A 24,160-nucleotide genomic window follows, 5' to 3' on the forward strand; every position below is an offset into this window, starting at 1 on the left:
GTGGAGTAACAAGCGACTCCCCTCCTTCAGTAGGGAGAACAGTTTGTTGAAACCCTCTCAGCCCCATGCAGCTGCACCCTCCACCCCCCAGAGCTCCATCTCGAGACCACAGGCTCAGGCCCACATCTGGAAGGGTCACAGGAAACACTGAAGAAAACAGCGCGTGTCCACTGAGGATTTCACAAGCCAGGTGAAACCTCGCGTGACACGGGCATCACGTTAGCCTCTGTCTACGTTTCTCCCAAGGTGGCACGGCAGAGACGGTGAAAAATTTACTCTCCCCCCCCACGCTGTGAGCCACACGTAACGGGACCCGGGTGCAAACAGTGCTGCTTGTCGGGGCCTTGGCCAGACCTCAGCTGCAGCTCGGATGACATGAAAAAGACGGCCCTGTGGGCAGAGAGCGGCTGGCGGGGTCGCAGAGCTCGACCAGGACACGCGTCGCAGCTTGCAGCATCCCTCTCATTCCGTCACCGCATCTGCCAACGCACCCGCGAGCCGCGGCTCCCACTCCTCTGTATGATTTACCATTGATGTTATTTGATGCTTTCTCTCCTGTGTGGCTGCTGACGGGAGCGCTTTTTGTGCATGCATAAGTGTGTGTGAGTTTTCCTTTTATTGTCTGCAGTTCACCTGAGGTAGTGTGAGTAACCTCACATGTTGTTTGCGCTTGTCTGAATCGCCAGACAGAGTGATGAGGGGTTTTTCTGGGATCGTTTGGAAATTCCTGGGGCTTTTCCAGTCCGTGTGACCCCAAGAGATGTCGGGTGACAGGCGGGTAGATTGATGGACCGTCTCCAGACAGCAGAAAGGGGGGGGGGGATTTTGTCTTTGCTGACTATCTGAAAGTCCACACCCTACTGGGAGGGGAGAAGCAGGCAGGTGTGTATCTGCTTGAAACCTGGAAGGAAAATGGGTGTTTGAATTTTTCATTTAGAGAGAAGGAGGAAGGGAGAGAGGAAGGAGGGAGGGAGAAATGTGTCATTTTTACATTAATTCCCTTTTTCAAGATTTGACCACATGCCCAAATTTGGGCAATGGCCAACTCACAACCAATGACTGATAACCATTCCCTGATCTAATGCAATGGAAGACCAGCCTGACACCGGTCATGTTTGTATTGTGGGTGTTAGGACTCCTTCAAAAATCTTTAACGAAGAGAAGAAGGACTTATGAAGGGCTTATAACTTCTATTACTAGCTACTTATATTATTGCCATGAGTTTTGGAGATTATGTGATTTATTGGTATTTTATGTGATTTATGGTATTGTATGCATTTGATGATTTCCCATGGTGTCTATGATGTCAGTTTCAGATTGGCACAAGTTAACTTGTATTGCTGCTGTTACGGTGTTGTGCATGCAATTGTTGGTCTGGACGTTTTGTTAACCACATCTAGTGCTCTTGCTCACATAACTTGGAAGGTTACACTTGTGCTGGAAGTCAGTCTGCTAAGTGCATGTATTGCAATATAATACAAAGCATATGATCATGAGAAAGTACACTGCAAACAGGTAACAAACAAGCTTGTTTGTTTTGTACAAATTTCTTTATTGTATGAATTACACAATATGGATTCTGGGGCTGAAAGACGTAAGCTAAGGAGACTTTGTTAATGAGAGCCATAGACTGCACTGTAAACCACTCTTCCCCAGATCATCAGGCACAGTGAGTAGTGCATAAGGGCACTTATTGCAAAAACAACAGAAACCTGAGGGAAGTCAGTTCAAATCCAAGTCTGATACAAAGCTTTGGCACTTACAGAACTCCAATGTGATTGTTCTCCTGTTTACCTTCAACACATTTGATGAGCCACCTTGACACGGAACTGTGCGTCTTCTGGCTGGACGGCCAATGAGAAATTCAAGATTCGAAAACCAGGGTGAAAATGCATATTATGTACACCTGACTGTCTCTGGCTAACATCACAAATTTATTAAAGCCTATCTAACTAATGCCTGCTGATGCCACAAACGCAGAGCACGCAAGACATCTTTATGCATAGAAATACAAAGGAGTACACAGGAAATTAGTTTCATAATCAAGAGATTCAGTGTACAAATACTGTGTGTGTGTGTGTGTGTGTGTGTGAGAGCGTGTGTGTGTGTGTGTGTGTGTGTGTGTGTGCGTGTGTGTGTGTGTGCATGTGGTTTATTTAGCATATGTTAATTTGCCCATAAAAAACCCTGAAGACAAAAACATCAAGTGCAGCTGGGAAGCTGGGAAGAGCAAATGGCACGTTTTTGCAGAAAGGCTGAGCATGGTACAACACAGTATACGTGTGATATAATCGTGATTGTCCTGTCTCAAATGGGGGTGGGGCTACACTCTAACTTTGGTGTTGGACGCAATGAGGAAGGAATCATGTGCCTATTCGTCCCAATTTACGTGACACAAAACAGCTGATGTTCACGAAGCTCACCCTCTGGGAAGGACACCAGCCCACCACCCCAAATTTGGCAAAGAAGCAAACAACGTCAATTTAAAATGCAGCTGGGGTTTTGGATGTATAACTTAGTGCGGTCATTCTAGCCCACATGCCCTTGCCACAGGGCCACTGCACCGATGTCTGACGTGGTGATGTCAAAAGCACATGATATCATAATTACAGCTGACGGGGGAATTAAGCTTCATGATTTGCTGAGAGGGTTTTGCTGCTGTGGAATGTAACTCGGAGCGGAAGTTGTGTGTGGGTGTGCGCGAGGCAGCAGGGGGCGACGTAGGGCCACAGATATTTCCATGTGACACCATCACCCCTCAACTGGCAGCTGGAGAGCTACAAAAGGGTGAGGCAGAGAACTTACCTTTATTTTCACTGTACTGCAAATAGCCTTTATTGATCTTAAATATGATAATCCTTAATTTAGACATGTCCATCTGGCCAAAACTCACCCTATTTTATTAATTATCCCTGGCCATTTTTAATTGTTTTACAATGTATGCCAATTAAAGTAAGCTCCACCCTTTAGTGAACACAGGCAATGCAAACACCCAGAACACAGTAGGGGTGATCCCTGTTAAAAAACCTGGCTTTTTCATAATGGAAAACAGACTCGTGGTTATCATCGATATAAAGTGAAGCTATTTGCCTCTCCTGCATGTAGCTCCACTGTAACTGCTCCTGCAAACACATTAGAGTGGCATCCTCTCTCCTGACATGTGCTCTGTGCACAAACACACTGGAGTAACTAGTTTCTCCCAGCGAGCTGTATACAAACTCAAACACATCGAGGGCGATCTCCCAAGGGCCTCCCAAGGGCTATGCAGTGCATAACACTATATATACTGTAACCAGCACATGCCCATGCCTTAGCTTGGAGCACAGCATTTACACTGCATTATAGGCCCCATGGCTCTCTGCTCTTTGGCTTTTTACATCCATTTTTTTTCTTGTACATTTTTTATTCTTATAAATAAAAGAAGGATGGTTCACAAAAATGAAGAACATTACCTGACCTGTTCTGGAGGCGAAGTGGTTAGTACTTTAAATGCATTATATTTACAATAAAGTTAATGGTACGGTGATGCCCGTACCTCTAGTTGAGTGCTGTGGTAACCATTAGTTGACAGTGATTTCAACTACAGTCACCTGTAACGAGCTGCAGTCCCAGCCTGGACATTAGTACAACTTTTGAATAAAAAAACAAATAATAAAAATATTTATATCTATGAATTGATGTAGTTAGGTGGAATCTGTATAAAAACAACACTGAGGCATTACTATGAAAAAACACATAACAAAGGATAGATAGGTGTACTGGATAGCACCGGGCGCACGCATACTCCTTTAAAATGGACACCTGCTTACAATAGGGCTATAGTCAGTGCAGTGATAAACAAAGTGCCATTCGGTGAAGAAACGCTGCGGCAAAGTAGCGGAGTGTTCTGGAACAAGCAAGGCGCCAGCTGGTCTCCCGGCTCAGGACCCCCGGCATTCCAGCGGCAACGCATTCGTTTGGTTGGTATTCGGTTCATTCGGTTGGGAATCTGTCCTTCTAAAATAGCACCATCATTTGTAGGGAGCCAAAACGCGGTAGAGGCGCAGTCGGAACATCCGCGGGGGGGGGGGGTTTATGTCCTCTTCATGCAGACCTGGCATCGGCTGATGTGAGTGCGGAGGCTTCCCGCTTTCAGCGTCGTGGGGACCGGTTTCCTGAAAAGAGACGAGACTTTCCCCTCAGGACACGGCTAACACGTGCGCCGGGAAGGCAAGCGCCGCCCCCTGCTGGCCAGAGCGGGGTGCTGAGCCTGAGGACTCTAAGTCACCTGTTTCCCAAGCGGGAGTTTATCTGAGGTAAAGGAAACATTAGTACGCTCTCTTCGCTACGCTCTCTTAGCGAGCGCAGGTGGTGGAACAATAGGCGCGTCGGAGACGGAGAGATGAAAGAGGGGAAGGAGGGAGGAGGAGACAGGGGGAGATCAGGAGAGCGGCACAGGCTTACTTGAACATCTCGTCCTCCTCGATGGTGGCCAGCCAGAAGCTGTAGGAGTTGGCGTAGTAGTTGCAGGTTCCCCGCCCGTGGCACTCGATGAAGGGGGCGGAGCGGAACTCCTCCAGGCAGGACCCAGGTGAGGCCAAGGCCTGACCAGAGCCCTCAGCACCTGCACTGGTGTGCTGCAAAGGGACAGAGAGATTACTGAATTTCCAAACAAAGATTCGGCAGGAGAATTTTTAGACAATCGACAAACCTGTCCTATCATCAAGTAAAGAAAACCACACTCACCACTTTGTTTTTGTTTCAGCTGTTCAAAGCATCCCTCCTCTACCCTACTTCCTCCTTATCTATTCACATGTATGATGTCCAAAAGGGGAAGGTGAACAACCTTGGGCCATGGCAAGGTATAACCCCTTCCTCAGACTCCAAGCCAAACACAAACCTACTGAATTATTATATTGTAATATTTAGTAGTGATGTTGCTCTTATAGTATTTCAAGAAATTACTAATTGATCACTGTTTATGCTTTAGCAATATATACCTTATGTGTCATGCCAACTATGCTTCTGAAATTACTTCAAAATTAAATACACAGGGAGATAGATGGGGAAAGGTCAGAGAGGGACAGAAACAGACACAGACAGGAAGAGAAAGGGATAGCAGCACAGGGAAATATAGACAGAAATGGCAAAACTGCACCCAATATGCGAGATCAGCTTTCCTTGATCTTCCACAATGCAAATGGATTTCACCATAGCAACTAACACTACTATTTCAACTTAAAAATACACATATTTCCAACAGCGAGAGTGTCCCTGTGGCTGATACTCGCTAGTGGAGTGGGCGGGAACGCTCACCATGACGAAGGAATATCCGATCCACAGGGAGTCCCATCCAGTCGGGCAAGGCGGGATCATTATGGTCTGACTGTGGACTGCAATCACCATAGCAGGAGCCTCACACACAGCACACCTATAACATACGGACACGCACAAATACACGTGAGCACACACATACACAATGGTAAGCACACAATAATACACCCAGGAAGATGGCTGCATCACTTTCGTTTTTTTTTTCTTTCATGTAGAGACATACATTTCATCCTTAGTGCATGCAGACTGCCTTGTGTATCATCCTTCCCAAACCACACAGTGCGTATCACAATGCTGAGTATTTAGACTTAAATTCATATTATATGTGCATATGCATTTGTCTAGACATTAAATTCAAGTCTTTGTGAAGAAACATGACTCCCCTTATTGCAACTAGAGGGAAATAGGATTCACTTCCCAACATATTTTTTCCTTCTTTCAAGATGGGGATTGGCTGTATACCTGAAGTAGCAGTGAGTTTTGTGTCTGGCATTACTTTCGGAGCACCTGTGCCCCTTCTGCCTCCTCCTGTGGGGCTCTTACCTGCTAATGAAGGGTTTGATATTCTGCTCAGTGATGGGCGCCATGTTCATGGGCATGGGCTCTGGGGAGGTCAGCCAATAGGAGTAGTCATTCCTGGACGCGAAGTTGCAGACGTTGTTGATGTTGCAGAACAAGAAAGGCATGGGGCTGAACTTCCTCAAGCAGCTGCCAGCCGTTCCTGTAGAGGGCAGAGTCAAGCAGGGGTTAATACCAGGAGATTCAGTGATGCTTATTGCATGTAGATTGGCTAATATAGTAGGCTCAGTTAGTAGGAGGGCCATCCGCATGATTTAAAGATTCAGTGTCCCTGCAGCTCTGAACCTGCTGTGCTGTGAACCGACAGATTCGGCCCTTTATTGATATTCTGCTGCTCCCATTGGGCAGAGTGGCTGCGGCCATCTGTCTGTAGGTCTGCATGCCAGTCGCTCACCCAGGTCCTGTCCATGTGACCTCTCGTTGCCCTGGACATACAGGAGGGAGTATCCATCATAGATGGGGCTGGTGCCCTCTGGACAGTGTGGGACCTCCACTGATTGGCTGTGGCGTGTGACCAGGAAGCCATGGTCCATGGAGGAGGGGCCTGGAGGCCCCACCTGGCCTGGGACACCATCTGGCCCAGGTGGGCCAGGGTATCCTCTGGGTCCTGTAGTTGGGGGGGGGGGGGGGCAGCATCATGACCAAGGGAGATTTTTAGTGGGATATCAAGACTCCATAAGCACACAGGAATAGTGGAGGACTGAATGGCTCACCTGAAGGTCCAACAGGACCAGGTTCTCCCTTGGTTCCAGGCTGACCGTGGTAACCTGGCACCCCCTCATCTCCCTTCCCACCTGACGGTCCCGTCACACCTGCGGGGGAGGTAAAAAGTTTGACCGGGGTCGGTGTGGTCAAAGTGATCGTGAACCACCCATTCGACAGGACAAACAAAGCCCATGTGGACATCACAGTAAGCACTGTTGCATTATGGGAACCCAGGCAGAGACTCATATATTACCTTGCTGCCCTTTAAGTCCAATTAATCCTTGCTGTCCTTTTAGCCCCTGTGGGCCCTGGGGTCCTGGAATCCCAATGTCCCCTTTGATGAAGGTGTGGGGCCCTGGTGGTCCAGGTGGGCCGGTGTTACCTGAGACACAAGAGATCATGATCATGCGGACACTGCTGTCAGGGTTGATGCTTCTGCACTCCAATGGCTACACACTTTTAACTCATTTTGGTCATGTGTAACTGGCTGGCTAATTCGATTCACTGCTTTTCCTTTCTCTTTCTACACAAAAAATCAGATGTCTTATGAGCTGATCACCAGCTGTTAGAATTGTAAAATAACTGTTCAATACAGAATCTTTCGATTGCATCCGATTGTATTTTGTACTGTGACTAGAGTGTCAAAACAGTTTATAATATCTGGTCTGTCAGTGAAGCCTGTTTGAATGTAATCATTTTCATCGGTAAGAGCTATGCAAAACCACATCTGTTCCCATACCTTTCTCTCCAGGGAAACCTCTGTCTCCCAGCTCTCCTTTGGGTCCAAATATTCCAATTTCACCTTTCACCCCTGGAAGACAAGCAGTTTTAAGCTGCAAAACTGGCAGCATTAAACTGACCGACATTAAACTGTCAAGATGTGACTGGACAGAACACTAGCACACAGTAGCTGCAGTGTAAGCCATTACAATGATAGGATAGGATACACACACTCTAACTGTATTGTACAACATTATGATGACAGAATAGGATACACACACTCTAACTGTAGTGTAGGACATTATGATGACAGGATAGCATACACACACTCTAACTGTAGTGTAGGACATTATGATGGCATTGAACACTCACACACTGCAGCATAACTGAGGTCAACAACTGACTACTCATGGGTTCACTTACTTCAATATATGTCAGTACTATTACCTGATAAAACCCCTCTCATGCATTTAATGTGGCATATATCTTTCAAATATTGGGTTAGTATTCTCACTCATTTACAGTAGTGTGAGTCACTCACATAGTAACTGGAGAGTGAGTGAGTGCAATAATGAGACACTTATTGATATAGTTACTGCAGTGTGGGTCACTGCAATAGTGTGAACAGCAGCAATGGTACCTTGGAATCCAGGAACACCTTGCTGTCCCATCTCCCCCTTTGGTCCGTTGTATCCTGGCAGGCCAGTTTGTCCCTGTCATACACAGGAAAGCATGAAAAGGGTTTAGTCAAATTAACCATAGCAAGCCAATAACACCTTACTTCAGTGCCCCTTCAACATTTACAGCATGGTTTCTTTGTACAAGAAGTACAATGATGCTTTCAGTGGATCTTCATCAAAGCTCAAAGGACTTGAACGATAATAGCAGAAAGTGGGTGTGATTATCTTGAAAGGCAGCCAAAGTCTGTTCCCACTGTAACCACAGGTCACCGAAGGTCACGTTTACAGGAAGGCGGGTTTCATTGTGCACACTTGTGAGAGTGTAAGGGAGATGGCGCCCAGATAATGGCCAGGAGTGACAGGTAGAGAAACCATAATGACAAGGCCAGAGAAAGTGGTGACAGCGATAATGATCATGATGACAATCATGGTGAAAACAGCAATGATAGTGTTAAGGTAACACTGATGACGTTAACGGTGATGCCAGTGATAATGTATCAGTGATAATGTGAGTCTGATGATGGTGAAACTATAACAGTGATGACATCAATGGCAGTGAGGCTGTCAGGGATGATGGGAATACTATAACAGTGATGACAGTGATAATGTAACAATGATAATGTAAGATTGATGATTGTGATACTATAACAGTGATGATGGAGATAACAGTGATGATGCTGATGCTGTAACAGTGATGACACTGATACCAGTGATGGTGGTGATTCTGTAACAGTGATGAGGGTAACACGGTGGGGGCAGTAACTGCAGGGTGGGCATGATGGTGGGCAGGAGCAGTAACTCACAGGAACACCAGGCTGTCCTCTCTCTCCTTTGTATCCCTGTGGTCCTGGAGACCCCTGGAAGCCATGGTCTCCCTTCTCCCCTTTGGCTCCTGCACTTCCTGGAACTCCAGCAGGACCCGGAGCTCCAGGTGCACCTGTCAGGAAGGTGTGGGATTTATCATCTCACTAAGGAAAGCCATGCTGCTGGATTATCTGTGCTTTAAACATACTGGTTCACTAATGTGTGGAAATATTTTGCCTGTGCTGCATCAGTCAAAATAACAAGTTATTAAATTGTGTTTTTTGAACTGACTGTGAGCAGAGCCATAAAAGAGGAAACATGCCAACTAATAAGACAGACAGCTCTGCACCACACAATCTGAGAGGACGGAGTAGGCCTTACCTGGATCACCAGGTGTCCCTGGCACTCCTTGCTCTCCCTTGGGCCCTTCCATCGAAGGCCCTGGGAGGCCCGGCTCCCCTGGCCAGCCCTGCTGACCCTGGCTGCCCTGGATACCCTTCTCCCCCTTTGGTCCTGGGATACCAGAGTTCCCTGGAATACCCGGGAGTCCAGCGCTGCCTTTGTCACCTGCAGAGTGAGAGACATGGTGGGGGTGGTGGGGTCAGATTTGGGGAGGAGAGTATTCTGATCATGCCTGGATTTCTGCCCCTTGATCAACACCACCCTCTGTGTCATGTCCCTTCATTTTATTTAATTTATTCTGTAGTTTTATGCCTAACCGGCAGGGAGTGCACTGATTCCCATTAAGCAGTTCCCATTCTTTTTTAGTCTCCAGTTATTTGTTAATTCTGAGTTAACGTTCAATATTATTCTTCATTTATTCCTTGTTGTTAAATGTGCTGGTGTGGTTAAAGCTAAGCTATAACATGAGCCAGTATCAGCATCATATCTTGTATTCATCGCACATATGAATGTGCTTGCTGACTGTGTACATTGCGCTGTCGTGCTTTTCAGCAGATGGCCCCTTTTTGACGTGATGTAGTACTATTTGTGGGAGGTGGGAATGGTGATCTCTGGCCTCACCTTTACTGCCGATCAGTCCAGGAGACCCAGGGAGCCCTCGGCCTGGAAAACCTGTGGGGGAGGAGAGGAAGTGACCACTACAGGACAAGCAGCGTGGGGCGAGGGGCACAGCCACCACCCAGACCTGAACCTCACTCCTGCAACCAGGCGGTCTCTGGATGATCTAAGCTGGCACAATGGCCCTGCTGCCTGTAGCCTGGCAAGAACACCCCAGATCATCAACTCCTCTTCCAGTTTGGTTGTCAGTTCAATTCCCTGGTAGACTACTGCTGTTGTACTTATGAGCAAGGTACCTAACCCAAATTGCCTCAGTAAATATCCAGCTATACAAATGGATAACATAAACATTTAAAGTTATGTAATTTGCTCTGGATAAGATTATCTGCTAGGAAAATATGCAGTGTAAAGCGCCATATTACATGAGGATAGTCAAATAATGCTGGTGAAATATTATCGTTATTAGCCGCCATTCCGGAGCCCCTTTCCATAGTACAGCATTGCTTAGCGCGGCCCATGTGCTCACCTGGGTCACCCCTCTCCCCAGAGGAACCAGGTATCCCATCCACGCCAGGTTCTCCCTTCTCCCCTTGTGGACCCGCCGGACCCTGCAGACCTGGCTCACCTGGGGACAACATGATTCCATAGAGCCATGGTTTCCACAGCAACAGCAAAGTGTGGTCATGTGACCTACAAACTGTGGGTTATTCTCCAGACTGTGACTCCCCAAAAGAAGTGCTTTCTTTGGCTGCCAACAACATATTTATCCCTAAAGAGCCAAAGAGGTATTTTTTCTGGTGTCCCTTTTTCCAAGAAAGATTTAAAATTCAATTAAAGGCCTGTTAATATGCTTAGGAAAAAATTCATTAATGCATAATAACCTTAATAACCTGTGTCTTACTTTGACTTGACTTAGTTTGACTTGTTGCTTGGTATCATTAATAAACAGAATAAACCAACTGTAAACACATAGTAAGAATTCAACTTCAGTTAGTATTCTGAGACTATGTGACTAAAATTTTATTTCATGGTGCATAGCAAAGTTAAACCCTAACATTTATTCCAAATCACAAATCTGAGCACATGACGGTGTGTGTTTTTAAAACCAGCTTAAATATAATATGTAAAACTAATTTCCTGATTTCCACACTAGAAGATTCAGGTTTACTAGTCATTCACTACATGTCCACTATCCATTGGCTACAATCTTTAAAACATATATCAACTGTTTTCAGACAATGTGACAATAGGCCATTAAAATTAGTTAACATTCCAGTAGCATTTTCACACAGTCTTAACTGTTGCAGCAACCCCTTACCTGGCCGTCCAGGAAATCCTGGCTCTCCATGTACACCTGGAAGTCCGCTGACTCCTTTCTCACCTGGGTGTCCAGGACTACCTGCAAGAGGAACACAGCTTTGTCACCCTACGGTTGCTGAGCACAGAAAAGCACAGAGGGGGGCATTGTAATGTGTGACTGCTGTGCTATGACAGAGAGGTCACAGAGAGGTCATTGTGCCGTGTGACATGGGTCTTGCCTTGCTGTCCCTCTACCCCCTGGTCTCCCTTTAGTCCCGGTGATCCGGGCATGCCTGGAACACCCATTACACCCTTCTGGCCCTTATCTCCTTGGACCCCTGGGAAACCGGGCTGGCCCACCTGACCCTGTGGGTGGAGAGAGAAATGCATCTTTATACAGTACAGTAAATATTGATTCATCTGCAGACACCCAGAGGAAAGAAGGCTTACATATTGCACATGAGCAGGCAGACAGGGAGACATATACATATAGACAAATCATACACACAATTGCAGATAGCAACACACAGACATACACACAAGTCAACAGATACACACACACATAAATACATACAGAAGTGGCATAGTGGGGTACACTGTAATGAGAGCAGACAGAGGCCTACCTTCTCTCCTGGATGTCCAGGAACCCCAATGCCCGGTAGTCCTGCATCACCCTTCTCTCCCTTCGTGCCGTCAGAGCCAGGGAATCCCGGGTGGCCGGGCGTCCCGATCGTTCCCTTAGCACCTTTTGGTCCAGCCGAACCTGAAGGAACACATCAACACGTGGTCCCATGAGCTGAGTGGGAAGTTACATATTCACAGAGAGAAAGCCTCTGGTAGCATGAGTCCTTGGTGTTTCCACTGTGGGCGACACAACACGGTGGCTCTGAGAACCAAAATACAGTAGTCTGCATAATGCATTGCTATGACCACCCTACCTGGTAGCCCCATTTCTCCAATACTGCCTTTCGGTCCAGGTGATCCAACACTTCCTGGCTCTCCAGGTACACCAGTGTCACCTTTCGACCCTGGGAAAGATGTCCAAACGGAGTCATGTGATTGCTCAGTTACACGCAGAGTAGCTCAGTATTTAAATTGCACGTGGTCACATGACAACTTATAAGCATTCAGGTGGGTTACCTGGCTGTCCGGGTGCACCTGGCTCTCCGTCTTTTCCAGGCATTCCTGGTGATCCAGGCAGTCCCAGGTGTCCTTTTTCTCCAGTTGGTCCAGGATCACCTGCAACACAAAGTGTGAACAGTGACATTTTTTATCAGTGGCCATCATTGTGTATTTATTATTTATATTAACCATTATCAATGTAATTTAACAAACGGTGAAAACTCTTCCTCATAGGCATCCTGGAATGGTGTAAAAAAATGCAATAACCTGAACATTATATGTCATTACAGGTCGCATGACCTGTCTCTGGAGTTACTTTCTTGGCCTTACTACAGGTAGAGAGAATGTGTCAGCCCTTAATTAGGTAGAACTTCATTGTGTGTCACTGCCGTACATTATCTGTATCCACTGAACTGGTATCTCAGCTTCATGCCTGTCTTGTCTCAAGCATTCGTATCTCTGTTTCTTGGACTGAATCACTGTTACCCTCCTCTCTTTCATATCTCTGTCCCCTGGACTGAATCCCTCTCACCCTCCTCTCTCTTGCACATCTGTCCAGCCTCTGTCTTTCTTCTCATGCGTACCTCTGTCCCCAATGTCGCCCTTCTCTCCCTTCATATGCTCCATGTCCACGTCGGTCATGTTCCCAGGAGGTCCCTGCAGACCTTGCTCTCCACGCTCTCCTTTGGGCCCTGGCTCTCCAGAGTCTCCCTTCAGTCCTATTTCACCAGATTGACCTGGTACAAAGAAGACAGACTGTGACTATGGTGCAGGATTGATATCACAGCATGAGACTGATATCACTGAACAAAAAACATGTCAGAACAAGATCATTATCAACTCTAAATAAATCATTCATTCTGTCATTTTGATGTCACTCCTCACAATTACAGTCATGATATAAAAAAAACAGTGTAACACAATGTGTGTTATGTCTGTGAACTGCCATGCAGTCCACCACAGGACTCAGCCTGTTTTGCTAGCACTGATAGTGATAGCATAGCTTTGCTTTACACCACCCACCTTCTGTTCAGAGGTCCCATTTCACAGACACGCAGTGGGGGTCCCACTCACCTCTTTGGCCAGGTAGGCCAGGGGTGCCAGGGGTGCCCTGATATCCAGGTACACCTGGTGTTCCCATGACGCCCATTTCTCCTTTTGGACCTGGAAATGGCATGTGTAACGTGTGACCAAGAATGTTATTCACATGTTTAGCGTAGTCACCTCAGAGCTACAGACAGACACTGTATGTTTTGGGCATGCTCACATTTATACTGTTGAATACATTTTGACATGGGTCATGTTAACAGAGTTTCAGTGAAGTATAGCCATCAAGAGGACTGGCCTTGTACCCCAGGGGAATTTTGCTAGTGAATAAGTGCATAAGGTCCTTACAGCTTATAAATAAAAAAGCTGTATAAATAGGAAATATGTAAATATATGTAAATGAGATAACAGTGTTCACCAAGCAAATAAACACATAAATATGCACTGTAATGTAATGGCCTCTATATTACTATGTGATGCGCGTCCCATCAGAACAGACTGTCTGGTCATATTTGTGACCTTATCTGTCATGTGGGTTTGAGGTTTTTGAGGTTTCAGGTTTTCCTGTCAGAGGAATGCATTTCCTGTTAAGGGATCCATTTTCTGTGGGCAGGAGCTCACCTGGCTCGCCTGGGAATCCATCTCTTCCGGGAGGACCTGGTCTACCTGGCAACCCCTTTGTTCCCACGATTCCAGGGAACCCTGCGTCCCCCTTCTCCCCCTGAGGGCCGGGCATGTCCAAACCTGGGGGTCCAGGGTAGCCTTTCTCCCCTTTCACTCCCGCACTTCCTGTCAGACACAAGAGCCATTGCACAGTCAGCACCAGCTCACCCCAGCTAAATGCTCACACAGCTGAGCTGGGCTTAGCTCCAAGAGCAGATATGGAATTCAAATGGTTTACAAACATTATTCCAATCATTTTTAATATGCTTACTACAAGAAATTTTTGAACAGCTGCACTGAAGAAAAAAGAACTTTTCTCTCCCCAGAGAAGCAATCTGTATTTTTTATACTTATTGAGGGACTTGTCATTTCACATCCTTCAACATATAGTTTGTGAGTTTTAATTGTGAAGACCTGGAGCAGACTATAGCCTTTACAGGCTGAATGGAATTGAGATTGCAGGGAAGGTAAAGGCAACACTTGTATGAGCATTGCATGAGTGGAGCAAACTCCTGGGTTTCTCAATGCAGCACCAGGCATGAGAGGTTAGAGGGGTAGGCTCACCATAGGGGCCAGGTAATCCAGGGGGACCCATCGGCCCAGGTGCACCGGGCTCGCCCTGTCCTGGGGGCCCGGGGGGCCCCTCGATCCCGTGTGGCCCTGGGGGCCCAGAATCACCTGAGGATGCAGAGGTATGTCAATGCAAGTGAAGCAAAGAGAGCTGTTCCTTTGCACACTCAAGCTACAGAAGCAAAGCAGTCAAAACAATCAGTAAGACAACTCAAGGTTCCCTGGTGTGACTAGAGGTTCTTCCTTCTGCTTTCTGTCAGTGGCCTGTTTCAGAACACCTATGAACAGGCAGTCACAGAGAATTACCATGCTAAGCAATAAGTTTAACTAATAAGAATATCATTCAATAGAGGATTAAATACAGAGCAGAGAGAGGTTGTACTGACAGCTCTTGAAAAGAGGGTCATAGGATGGAATCCCTGATGGTGAGATCACTGAATCCATGTATTGTGTACATATGTCTATAGCTGTGTGTGTGTGTGTGTGAGGGAGAGAGAGAGGGAGAGAGAGAGAGAGAGAATACTGTCCTGTATAATGTAGTTTGGTGAATGAAGACATAGAGGAAAGTTGACACTGCCCAGGAGCCGATGTTGTTTGTCAGAGTGGGTCTGAGTGGATCTCTAAGGGAAGCAGATTACCTTTAATTCCCTGAGCTCCAGGGGGTCCTGTTTGTCCCTCCCCTCCCGGAATGCCAGGAAGCCCCACGCTCCCCTTCTCTCCCGGATACCCGGTGACCCCCTGGGGCCCCATGGAGCCCTTCGGCCCTGGCAACCCTCGTCCTGGCTCACCCTGGAAAACAGCCAGCAAACAAACCATGGAGCAGACAGCAGTGGTCTCTGGGACGAGAGGGCCTGCTCTTAAAGAAACGCATCTCTAATTTGTTGAGGAGCAACAGAAGGATGTTCAATTTACTGTGAGCTATTTGTAATGATCTTGACCCAAAGCATATTCATGGCTATGTCTGTTTTTCTCTCAGTGTGCACATCTCTGAAATGAGTGGCTCATTTCATTTCACATTTTCACATAAGTGTAAGTGCATCCATGCATAAGTTTAGTCCATCATAACACCAGTACTAATCCACAACTGAAATGAAACCAATTTTCCGTGCAGAGAAAAAAGGAAAAAAGCCACAAGGTATCTTGATCTCTAATTGCACTCATTCCTTGCAACCACGCGTGCACCTTTTGCCCAGGTGTCCCTGGGCTTCCGGGGAAGCCATTCTGTCCAACTGGTCCTGGTGCTCCCGGTATGCCAGGGGCTCCAGGTATCCCCGAATACCCTGAGGAATAATAACGGCATTGCACCTCACTTTCAAGCACATCAGTTATCTTCTATGTGCAAGAAGAATTTATCTTGAGTGTAAGGAGGGTGACAGGTTTTATGTCTGGGTGGGGTATGATCAGTACCTTTGGGCCCTGGGGAGCCAGGTAGTCCGATTCCTGGGAGGCCTGGGTCACCTTTCGGCCCAGGGAAACCCGGCATGCCAGGATCACCCTGAAGGCCTCGATCACCTGGAGCCAGAGGGATCATCATAGCAGGTTACTGACCTTCAACACCACTGTCTAAAAACTGAGGGAAGTCATGCTAGTAACAGGATTTGATTGCTTTTCTCCTGACTGTGAGGAAACATGAGACAAACAAGAATAATGGCAGACATAGAGTTAAGCACAAAGACACATACAGGTAAGTACACAGGCACAGAGACAAGCACACAGGTACAGAGACAGGCACCAATGTATACAGCCAGGTGCAGTTTTTTGGAGTCCCTCCCCAGTCTGTGGCCTTGATGAACACTCTCCATTAAGGATCACTCAGTACCCTGTGTTAGCTGCCTACCTTCAGGCTGACTCATCCACACACCTACAATGTTGCCATGTTACCTGTACAGAAATCCACACCCTCCAGCACTCACCTTGGAGTCCAGGTCGCCCTGTCTCTCCTCGAGGTCCTGGGACACCTTGTGGCCCAGGTGAGCTGACTGCTTTCCCAGGTTCACCTTTAGGTCCTGAGAGCGAGAGACAGGCAGGTGTTACTCACTGACACCCATACAGTTTCTCCAGTTACTCACAATATAACTGAACATGGTGCGGAGCTTCAGGCTGATCTGGGGTCATTATTTTGCACCACAGAGATGAATATGGTACACCTAACCACATCAACGCAAGTCAATCAATAGTCCTCCAGCCTGATGTTGTCCAGAAGGGATCTGATCCGAGCCCCATCTAAGAAGAGAACCCACCTACAGTCCCGGGAGCTCCGGGACGTCCCGGCAGCCCCTGACTGCCTTTTTCGCCGGGTTCCCCGGGACGCCCATATCCCGGGAGACCGGGGGGACCCCTCTCTCCTGGAAGTCCAATCTGTCCTGGCTCCCCGTCTCGACCCTGGTCTCCCTTAATGCCCACAGTCGCCTGTAAGATAGAAGAAACATGACCATCATTTAGACTGGTTCAAGTGTAACTTGTGTAACACTGTAAGTCCCCAGGGCACCATAAGCACTGGCCCTCTTTCCTGCACCAGTTTTTCAACCACATGTTAAATTTCCACTTCTTGCTTTATTGTATTTTCAGAGACAGGAAGTCAACATACAGAGAAATTTCTCCCGCTTGCTCCTTTGAGGTACCAATACCTCGAGCTGTAGAAACATTTATTTTGAATAGGTCTCTCTTTCATCTACAAGCTATTATGAAGAAGTCAAGACAGTAAAAACAAACAAACTAACCAATTTAAGCAATATCAACAGCTAGGTGAGCGTAGCTAGCCACATGTGTAATGTTTGTAAACATTAAATGTGGGGCAATGTTGATGTGTATTTATGTAAAATTTACATGTTGTTATAACCAATGTGTGATTCTCCCTTACAGATTAAAATTTACCACTAGGAGAGCACCATTAATGTTTCAAAACAGGTGATGATAGGAGTCCAGAGCCATGTAAACATAATCCACACCACAGTGGTGGATAGAGACAGAAACAGATGATGTTGTACAGTGATACTTGGATAATTTATGGTCACTCACTGGTTCTCCTTTGGGTCCCGGCTGGCCTGGTAACCCATCCCTGCCTGGGAGCCCATCCAGACCTGGCAGCCCACTGCTGCCAGCTCTGCCAGGGCTACCCTTCTCCCCTTTCAGGCCAGGCGCTGCGTAGATGTCACCCGGCTCCCCGATAGCTCCTGGGGCACCCATCAACCCTGGAGATCCTCTGCTGCCCTGGAGTTGAGAGCAGGAATGTAATTAGGGAGGAAAGATCCTTGATGCTGTCAGATCTAGATTGGGAGCTGTTGGTGTCAGTGCAATGTTCAACAGTTCCAGTCATGATTACAAGAGCGCGCTGTCACACTGTCACATGGTCCACGGTCAAATAAGGAGCTCATGTTCACTCACTGGGTCACCAGGAGAACCAGGGAACCCCGGAAGACCCTTCTCTCCTTTACTGCCTGCTGGGCCAGGGAAACCTGCCACCCAAAACACACAGCAAAGTGACCACACGGTAAAATGAACAAGTGACCACAAGCTATAATGTGTGCACTCACCTTCACAGAAAGCAAAGTACCACAAAATCACATTAATGGAGTCACAGAAAAAAAACACACTGTCATCACCTCATGGAACATCTATATTATGTGTGCTTTTAGACATCAAAGTGAATCCTCTGCAAATGGGCACAATCCATACCGCCTACTTCAGTGAGGCAGTAAGACACTGCAGAGAGGCACTGACTTCAACATGTTCTCTAAAGTAGGAGAGAAGCAGCACTCTTCTGCGCTGGAAAATGTGCTCCTATGGAAGAAGCGCTGTCAGTGAGAGCACTACCCCTTTAACACTCACCTTGACTTCCAGCTGGGCCCTGGGGGCCCGGCAGCCCAGGGGGTCCAAAGGCCTCACACTGCACACAGGTGTCTCCTTGGTCACCTAAAAGAGGTGAGGTAAGCTATGACACAGATACTTGCCAGTGTGTTAGCATCATATTTGTAGTTCTCTACCCCTAATGGCCAGATGGAGCTTTTCATGACTTGATAGTTGCAATGAAATAGGGAGGGGAAAAACATGCTATGTATTCAGGCTGCCTCCCACCTTTCTGTCCCTGTTCTCCACTGAGTCCAGGGGGTCCAGGTGGCCCTGGTGGGCCTCGTTCTATGTTGCATTCTCCATCACCTGCAGGAAAAACAACCAGACACCAGTTATTGCTTGTGCCTCTGTGTGATAACTGACAAAACGCAGGGGTGTGTATGCAAACTGTGTGGAGCATAGGACTCGGATGCATCCTTTGTACTATAGAGCTAGAACCAGGCCAGCTCAATATACCCCTTTCCCACCGTAGAGGTAGAACCAGGCTGGCTCATTATTCCCCTTTCCCACTGTAGAGGTAGAACCAGGCTGGCTCATTATTCCCCTTTCCCACTGTAGAGGTAGAACCAGGCTGGCTCATTATTCCCCTTTCCCACAATAGAGGTAGAACCAGACATCCCCTTTGTCAGAGCTGTTGCTTTCAACACCCCCTCTACAAGACCACAAGACTCTTTATTAGTGGGCTAGAGCTCAAATGCAGCGACTGCAGACTGCATCATTGCTATCCTCATGCATACACTCTCCAACTCTGAAAAACGCATACCTGGAGGTCCAGGGGGCCCAGGAGGCCCTGGAAGCCCATCTTTGCCTTTCGGTCCGAGCAGGGATTCTCCATCAGCACCCCTGTCTCCCTTCTGTCCAGACTCTCCCGGGAATCCCCGATCCCCTGGTGGGCCAGGGATGTTCTCTCCTGGAAGAGACCGCAAGGAACAGTGACAGGGATCAGGGATAAGACCATGACATGTATATGACTCTCAGTAACTGAGACACAGGGGACCTTTTCCATTCACAGGTTTTGATGAGCCTTTTCAAATATCCAATGCACCAACCCCTGTTCTCATCTTCCCTCAGTTCCAGTGCTCCATGGCAACCCATACCCTCTCATGTTAATTTTACATATTACACAGATCTATAACACTATTACATAAATATACATATTAAGCACTTGTTCATTGTGTGATTACACCATTTATCACACTTTAGAGATGATGGTTTTGGGTTGAGAACAAGTTCTACCTCTGCCTCAAGTTCTGTGTAAGTATTTATTATCTGTACAGAGTACTGCTTATGGGTTACCTCCTTTATAGGGATCTCTGGAACATATTCCAATCAAAGGGTTTGCTGTAATATTAAAAATTATGTGAACTGACAGCAGCCACTCACCTGGAAGGCCAGGGGCCCCTTGAATCCCAGGGAAACCTGCAGGCCATGATGGCAACAATATAGAACATTAGTGACCTTGCACAGATCACAGATGAATTATGAAGGTTATCAAAACTAAAGAATTACTGTATGCCTAATATCTTGCTTCGAGGAAAAAATAGCCTTGGGACGAAGAAATGAAGGATCACTACACTGTACTGAAATTGAGATTAGCAGCATGTGTGAATTTGGCATTGACGCTGCTGGCTGTGAGGAGAGTGGCACATTTGTATACCTTTTTCTCCTTTTAAACCTGGGTATCCACGTGGACCAGGAGGTCCAGGGGGTCCACCCTGTTAAAACCAGTCACATGATCAATCACACAATCTGAGGGCATACATGGTCAGGTCAGACAGTTTCCACAGTAATAAACTGCCAAAAGCAGCATCACACATATGACAGTGCGAAGAAGGTCTTGCTGACACATGCTCACAGAAAACCAATCCCTCACTGTTTTTCATTGTAAAAGATTGTTTTGATCAGTAGAAAAGATTAAACCATTAACTGCATTTTGACAGTGCAGGTAGAAACCAGAATTGCTTTGGGACAGCTGAGGTGAACATAAAAGAGTTGGTGAGAGATCTCTCAGTTGGTGAGAGATGGACGCGCCAATGTACATACATATCCTGGAAGCCCTCGGTCTCCTTTTTCTCCCTGAAAACAAAACAACAACAGTTAGCAGATCTTTAATAGCACAGAATATATCTATCATTAATCTGACCTGTGCTTCAGACATGAGGGTGAACTATCAGACAAAGACTTTGTACAGGTATTGCAGCTTTCAATGGAACTTACACATAAGATAGATATATAGACAGATAGATAGGTAGATAAAGTTTATAATTACCGGTCGTCCATCGTATCCAGGTGCTCCAGGGAAACCTTTCTCTCCCTGTTTAGGTTACAAACATTCATACCATCAGCACATGAGCTATTCAGATATCAGCACACTATATGGATGACCACATAGGAATGACAATTCAGTATCACAGATATAAGGAGCAGTAATAGACCCTACCTTGCTGCCATCCTCTCCATCCTTCCCTGGTTTACCCTGAAATACAGGACAGCTAAAATCAGCCCTCTTAGCAGCTTGCTCATCTAAAGCGTTCAAGCTGGATAGACAGTCATTGTATTTAGACATTATGACATTTCGACAATGCCTGTATTCAGATGTTAACTGAGACAATGCATAACAAAATGAGGTGGATTAACAGATGTGAAAGAGAGGACAGTGCTAATGTATCTACTGTACAGCAGAGACCAAGCTACACAAAAGCGTCATTCACTTACCCTAGGACCTGGTGGACCTATTTCACCTTTGACCCCACTCAGGGAAATCGGACAGTAACCCTGCAGAGAATCACAGGCACACTAAGTCATTCAGGCTGTGACGGGCGCTCTCGTTCTGCATAAACCCCTCTGAGGGGGGATCTGGCCACATATTTCAGATCTTTTATGTAACGGAACAGTGAGAGTCAGTCAAACTTGCTTTTTCTCCTTTGTCACCACGCACTCCCGTTTCACCCTACAAAGCAGAAACAAAGACGTTGTCAGATGGCTGAAATGTCCGGTGAGAAATTATCTGAATAACTATTCCAGATTTCCACAAAAGCTCCACACCTGGGGTCCAGGTAGGTAGTGAGTGATAGGGGGTTGCCCCACTTCTTGCAAGGGGGGTCCGGGGGGACCAGGAGGGCCCCTTACTCCTGGGTTTCCCTGTAAGACACAGAATATAGGGAGGGGGAAAAAACAACATAAGAGACACAAGTCACACAGCCACAAGAGTTTACAAAACACACTAGTACTGCTTACTGTATGGGACTCACCTTTTCTCCCTTTTCACCTTGGAAAGCTAGTCTGTCACCCTAAAGTCGCCAGAAACAACACAACAACCTGTTACATCACTGCTCAGAGGGGCATCTGAGTTTGCTGTGAGTGAATATCTGTCCAGTGGCGCAAATGTTATATTTCAAGTCTTACCGGCTCTCCAGGGGGTCCCGGGGGGCCTGGCAAACCCTGCGGTGTGAGGTGGGGGTGAGAGAGGACAAAAGATCATTTCTAACAATGCATAACAATACTTTTATGTACTTGCATGTACAATATATGTGCTTGAGACTGTGATTTAGTTAGAATATGGTAGTGATTTGAGAAACCCTAGTTCAAGGATTCTGGGGCTCCAGTTTGTTGCTTGTAATTCCCTACTCACATTACTGGATTGATTATTAGGCTAAATTAACAGAATTCTATTTAAACCGATCTTAAAAATCTGTTGCAAGGTGGCCCTCACACTGATTTTGAATTAGAATGAGACACTCCAAGGTTCTGCTCCACCACAGGAATACATCTGCTCATATATTCTATCAGCTATAAGACCTTCAAAAGCACTAATAAGCATTCATGAAGGCTTTGCGGTAAGGCTGTACCCAATCAGAATCGCATGGCAATGGCACTTAAGACAAAGATGGTGCCATGATAAACTTTAATGCTTGACATAAATGTTCATTAACACTTATGTCCTGCTTATGAAGGTACTGTATTATGTAGCGCTTACATGATGGCATTATGTAGCTTCTTACACAGGACACTTCAAAGAAAGCACAAATTTAAATCACACTTCATAAGCGGAAATGAGAAATGAGACCTTTTTAATTCTCTCCCAATAAATGTAATTACATAAAGGTTTTCATCTATACATTTGATTTCCAGGAATAATCATTAACATATGGTTCTAGCGCAGAACCAGGGTGGTACAGTCACTCACTCTGTGTCCTTCGGATCCTGGATGTCCAGGTGGGCCCGGGACTCCAGGAGGCCCCTGCGGTCCCTATGGAGGATTCACAGACAAATGTTAGCAGTTAGCCATGAACATTAATAGACAAAGTTTCAGCAGCTAGCTGCAGACTCACCGGCACGCCTGGCAACCCTGCAAAACCTTTTTCGCCTTTCTGTGGGATGAAGCCTCCAATGACACCACCTGGATCACCCTGGAAAAGAAAGCAAAACACAGATAAGTAACATGTCCAATATAAAATGACAGCCATGACAGAATAGCATGAACACACTGCTAAATAAAATGCCTAAATTTCAGGCCTCTAAGTCCAATCTATTTTACTGCAATTTTCCAACAATCAAAGGACACAAGGACAAGGACAAAATAATACCACTGATCAGTACTTAAAATAGTATTGTAAGGTATATGAGAACAGATGAACAACTACAATGGCTATAAACAGTTAACATGGCGTTGCTTTACCTTCATTCCTGGAGTTCCAGGGATACCCTGCAAACGGATTTTCAGAAATATTAATAACTCTCATTAGCTGAAAAAACTATGACTTTGTAAGATATTGCATCTGTAGCCCTAATGTCAGTAAAGTTTTATTACTTTATTTCTTAGAGGTAATCATCATTTCTACATTGAGTCTTAAGTTTGCCCTTTGCAGACCTATTTTTGTTTCCAAAGGCCATCCTAAGGGAAGTTGCAGAGCTCAGGATAAGCTGCAGTTCTGAACTAGTTCACCTTAATTAGCTTTAGGTAGAGTCAGTCTGGTGGACTTTTTAATGAGTGACTGAAGTACAGTGGGCAGTCAAAGCTGTCCTGACAAAGGAAGGAGGGGCCTAACTATCTAACAAGTGGCCTGATACAGGACAGGCTTCGCCCATGTTTACATACAGGTGGGCCCTGCAGGCCAGGAAACCCTGGAGCTCCGTCAAAGCCTCGGTCTCCCTGGAAAACAGGAGCACATGGTAAGGAGTAGGGCAGGAGGAGTAGGAATACCAAGTGTTGTGGCCCGCATCGATGTATCTATATATCTACATGCTAAAAACGCCATTCCAGTTACGGTTAACCACATAAATGTAAATCACTATAGATTATAATATAATACAATAAGTACAATAATAAAATTATACAATTATAATAATGACAAAAATAGCAAAATAAGTATTATTAGTCTTAAACAACACTACTCTTAATATGATTTGGTTTTGACACCAAAAAAAATGCAACTTCAATATAATATGCAAGACTTGTTCATACTGTCTGTCACTTGTATGTACACATTGTGAGAGTAGGTTTTGTTCCATAGTGAGACATGAGGAACCGGTCAAATGTTCACAGTTGTGCATAATACCTTTGTCCCATTGCATCCTGGGATTCCAGGCGGGCCAGGAGGGCCGTCTTGTCCGGGGATGCCCTTAGAGCAAGAAACAGAAATTAAAATGATTCTCCTATCAATGCACAATAGGAAGCTCAGCAAACTGAACATGAACTTCATTTCTGTCAGAGATGTTTACAATATGGAAACACACAGAGACTTTTATCCTTTCTACCACTGAGAAATTTGGTGTACATAAGTAATCTG

General features: G+C 46.1%; 1 protein-coding gene across 1 annotated transcript in view; it reads right to left on the bottom strand.

Moving 5' to 3' along the window:
- Nucleotides 1-2,102: 2,102 nt before the first annotated feature.
- The window catches only part of LOC118785934 (collagen alpha-1(IV) chain-like), a 51,556-nt gene continuing 29,498 nt past the window's right edge, over nucleotides 2,103-24,160 (bottom strand). Inside the window, exons 6-52 of the mRNA XM_036540884.1 lie at nucleotides 23,930-23,992; nucleotides 23,470-23,523; nucleotides 23,050-23,076; nucleotides 22,703-22,780; nucleotides 22,558-22,620; nucleotides 21,777-21,812; nucleotides 21,623-21,661; nucleotides 21,417-21,512; nucleotides 21,286-21,321; nucleotides 21,087-21,146; nucleotides 20,812-20,847; nucleotides 20,641-20,685; nucleotides 20,415-20,447; nucleotides 20,029-20,086; nucleotides 19,755-19,790; nucleotides 19,135-19,281; nucleotides 18,597-18,677; nucleotides 18,351-18,434; nucleotides 17,907-17,977; nucleotides 17,541-17,732; nucleotides 16,763-16,931; nucleotides 16,436-16,528; nucleotides 15,930-16,034; nucleotides 15,705-15,802; nucleotides 15,161-15,311; nucleotides 14,517-14,630; nucleotides 13,911-14,078; nucleotides 13,317-13,406; nucleotides 12,827-12,979; nucleotides 12,261-12,359; nucleotides 12,059-12,148; nucleotides 11,744-11,883; nucleotides 11,360-11,486; nucleotides 11,140-11,220; nucleotides 10,348-10,446; nucleotides 9,825-9,875; nucleotides 9,183-9,368; nucleotides 8,801-8,934; nucleotides 7,958-8,030; nucleotides 7,337-7,408; nucleotides 6,851-6,979; nucleotides 6,606-6,704; nucleotides 6,287-6,499; nucleotides 5,857-6,034; nucleotides 5,296-5,410; nucleotides 4,444-4,616; nucleotides 2,103-4,154 (exon numbers count right to left, since the gene is read on the bottom strand). Of these exons, the coding sequence (XP_036396777.1) occupies nucleotides 4,073-4,154; nucleotides 4,444-4,616; nucleotides 5,296-5,410; nucleotides 5,857-6,034; nucleotides 6,287-6,499; nucleotides 6,606-6,704; nucleotides 6,851-6,979; nucleotides 7,337-7,408; nucleotides 7,958-8,030; nucleotides 8,801-8,934; nucleotides 9,183-9,368; nucleotides 9,825-9,875; nucleotides 10,348-10,446; nucleotides 11,140-11,220; nucleotides 11,360-11,486; nucleotides 11,744-11,883; nucleotides 12,059-12,148; nucleotides 12,261-12,359; nucleotides 12,827-12,979; nucleotides 13,317-13,406; nucleotides 13,911-14,078; nucleotides 14,517-14,630; nucleotides 15,161-15,311; nucleotides 15,705-15,802; nucleotides 15,930-16,034; nucleotides 16,436-16,528; nucleotides 16,763-16,931; nucleotides 17,541-17,732; nucleotides 17,907-17,977; nucleotides 18,351-18,434; nucleotides 18,597-18,677; nucleotides 19,135-19,281; nucleotides 19,755-19,790; nucleotides 20,029-20,086; nucleotides 20,415-20,447; nucleotides 20,641-20,685; nucleotides 20,812-20,847; nucleotides 21,087-21,146; nucleotides 21,286-21,321; nucleotides 21,417-21,512; nucleotides 21,623-21,661; nucleotides 21,777-21,812; nucleotides 22,558-22,620; nucleotides 22,703-22,780; nucleotides 23,050-23,076; nucleotides 23,470-23,523; nucleotides 23,930-23,992 (4,617 nt within the window). The 3' untranslated portion in view covers nucleotides 2,103-4,072. The remainder of the gene's footprint in view (nucleotides 4,155-4,443; nucleotides 4,617-5,295; nucleotides 5,411-5,856; nucleotides 6,035-6,286; nucleotides 6,500-6,605; nucleotides 6,705-6,850; nucleotides 6,980-7,336; nucleotides 7,409-7,957; nucleotides 8,031-8,800; nucleotides 8,935-9,182; nucleotides 9,369-9,824; nucleotides 9,876-10,347; nucleotides 10,447-11,139; nucleotides 11,221-11,359; nucleotides 11,487-11,743; nucleotides 11,884-12,058; nucleotides 12,149-12,260; nucleotides 12,360-12,826; nucleotides 12,980-13,316; nucleotides 13,407-13,910; nucleotides 14,079-14,516; nucleotides 14,631-15,160; nucleotides 15,312-15,704; nucleotides 15,803-15,929; nucleotides 16,035-16,435; nucleotides 16,529-16,762; nucleotides 16,932-17,540; nucleotides 17,733-17,906; nucleotides 17,978-18,350; nucleotides 18,435-18,596; nucleotides 18,678-19,134; nucleotides 19,282-19,754; nucleotides 19,791-20,028; nucleotides 20,087-20,414; nucleotides 20,448-20,640; nucleotides 20,686-20,811; nucleotides 20,848-21,086; nucleotides 21,147-21,285; nucleotides 21,322-21,416; nucleotides 21,513-21,622; nucleotides 21,662-21,776; nucleotides 21,813-22,557; nucleotides 22,621-22,702; nucleotides 22,781-23,049; nucleotides 23,077-23,469; nucleotides 23,524-23,929; nucleotides 23,993-24,160) is intronic.

Source organism: Megalops cyprinoides, chromosome 11 (assembly GCF_013368585.1).
Source record: "Megalops cyprinoides isolate fMegCyp1 chromosome 11, fMegCyp1.pri, whole genome shotgun sequence".
Lineage (NCBI taxonomy): Eukaryota > Metazoa > Chordata > Actinopteri > Elopiformes > Megalopidae > Megalops > Megalops cyprinoides.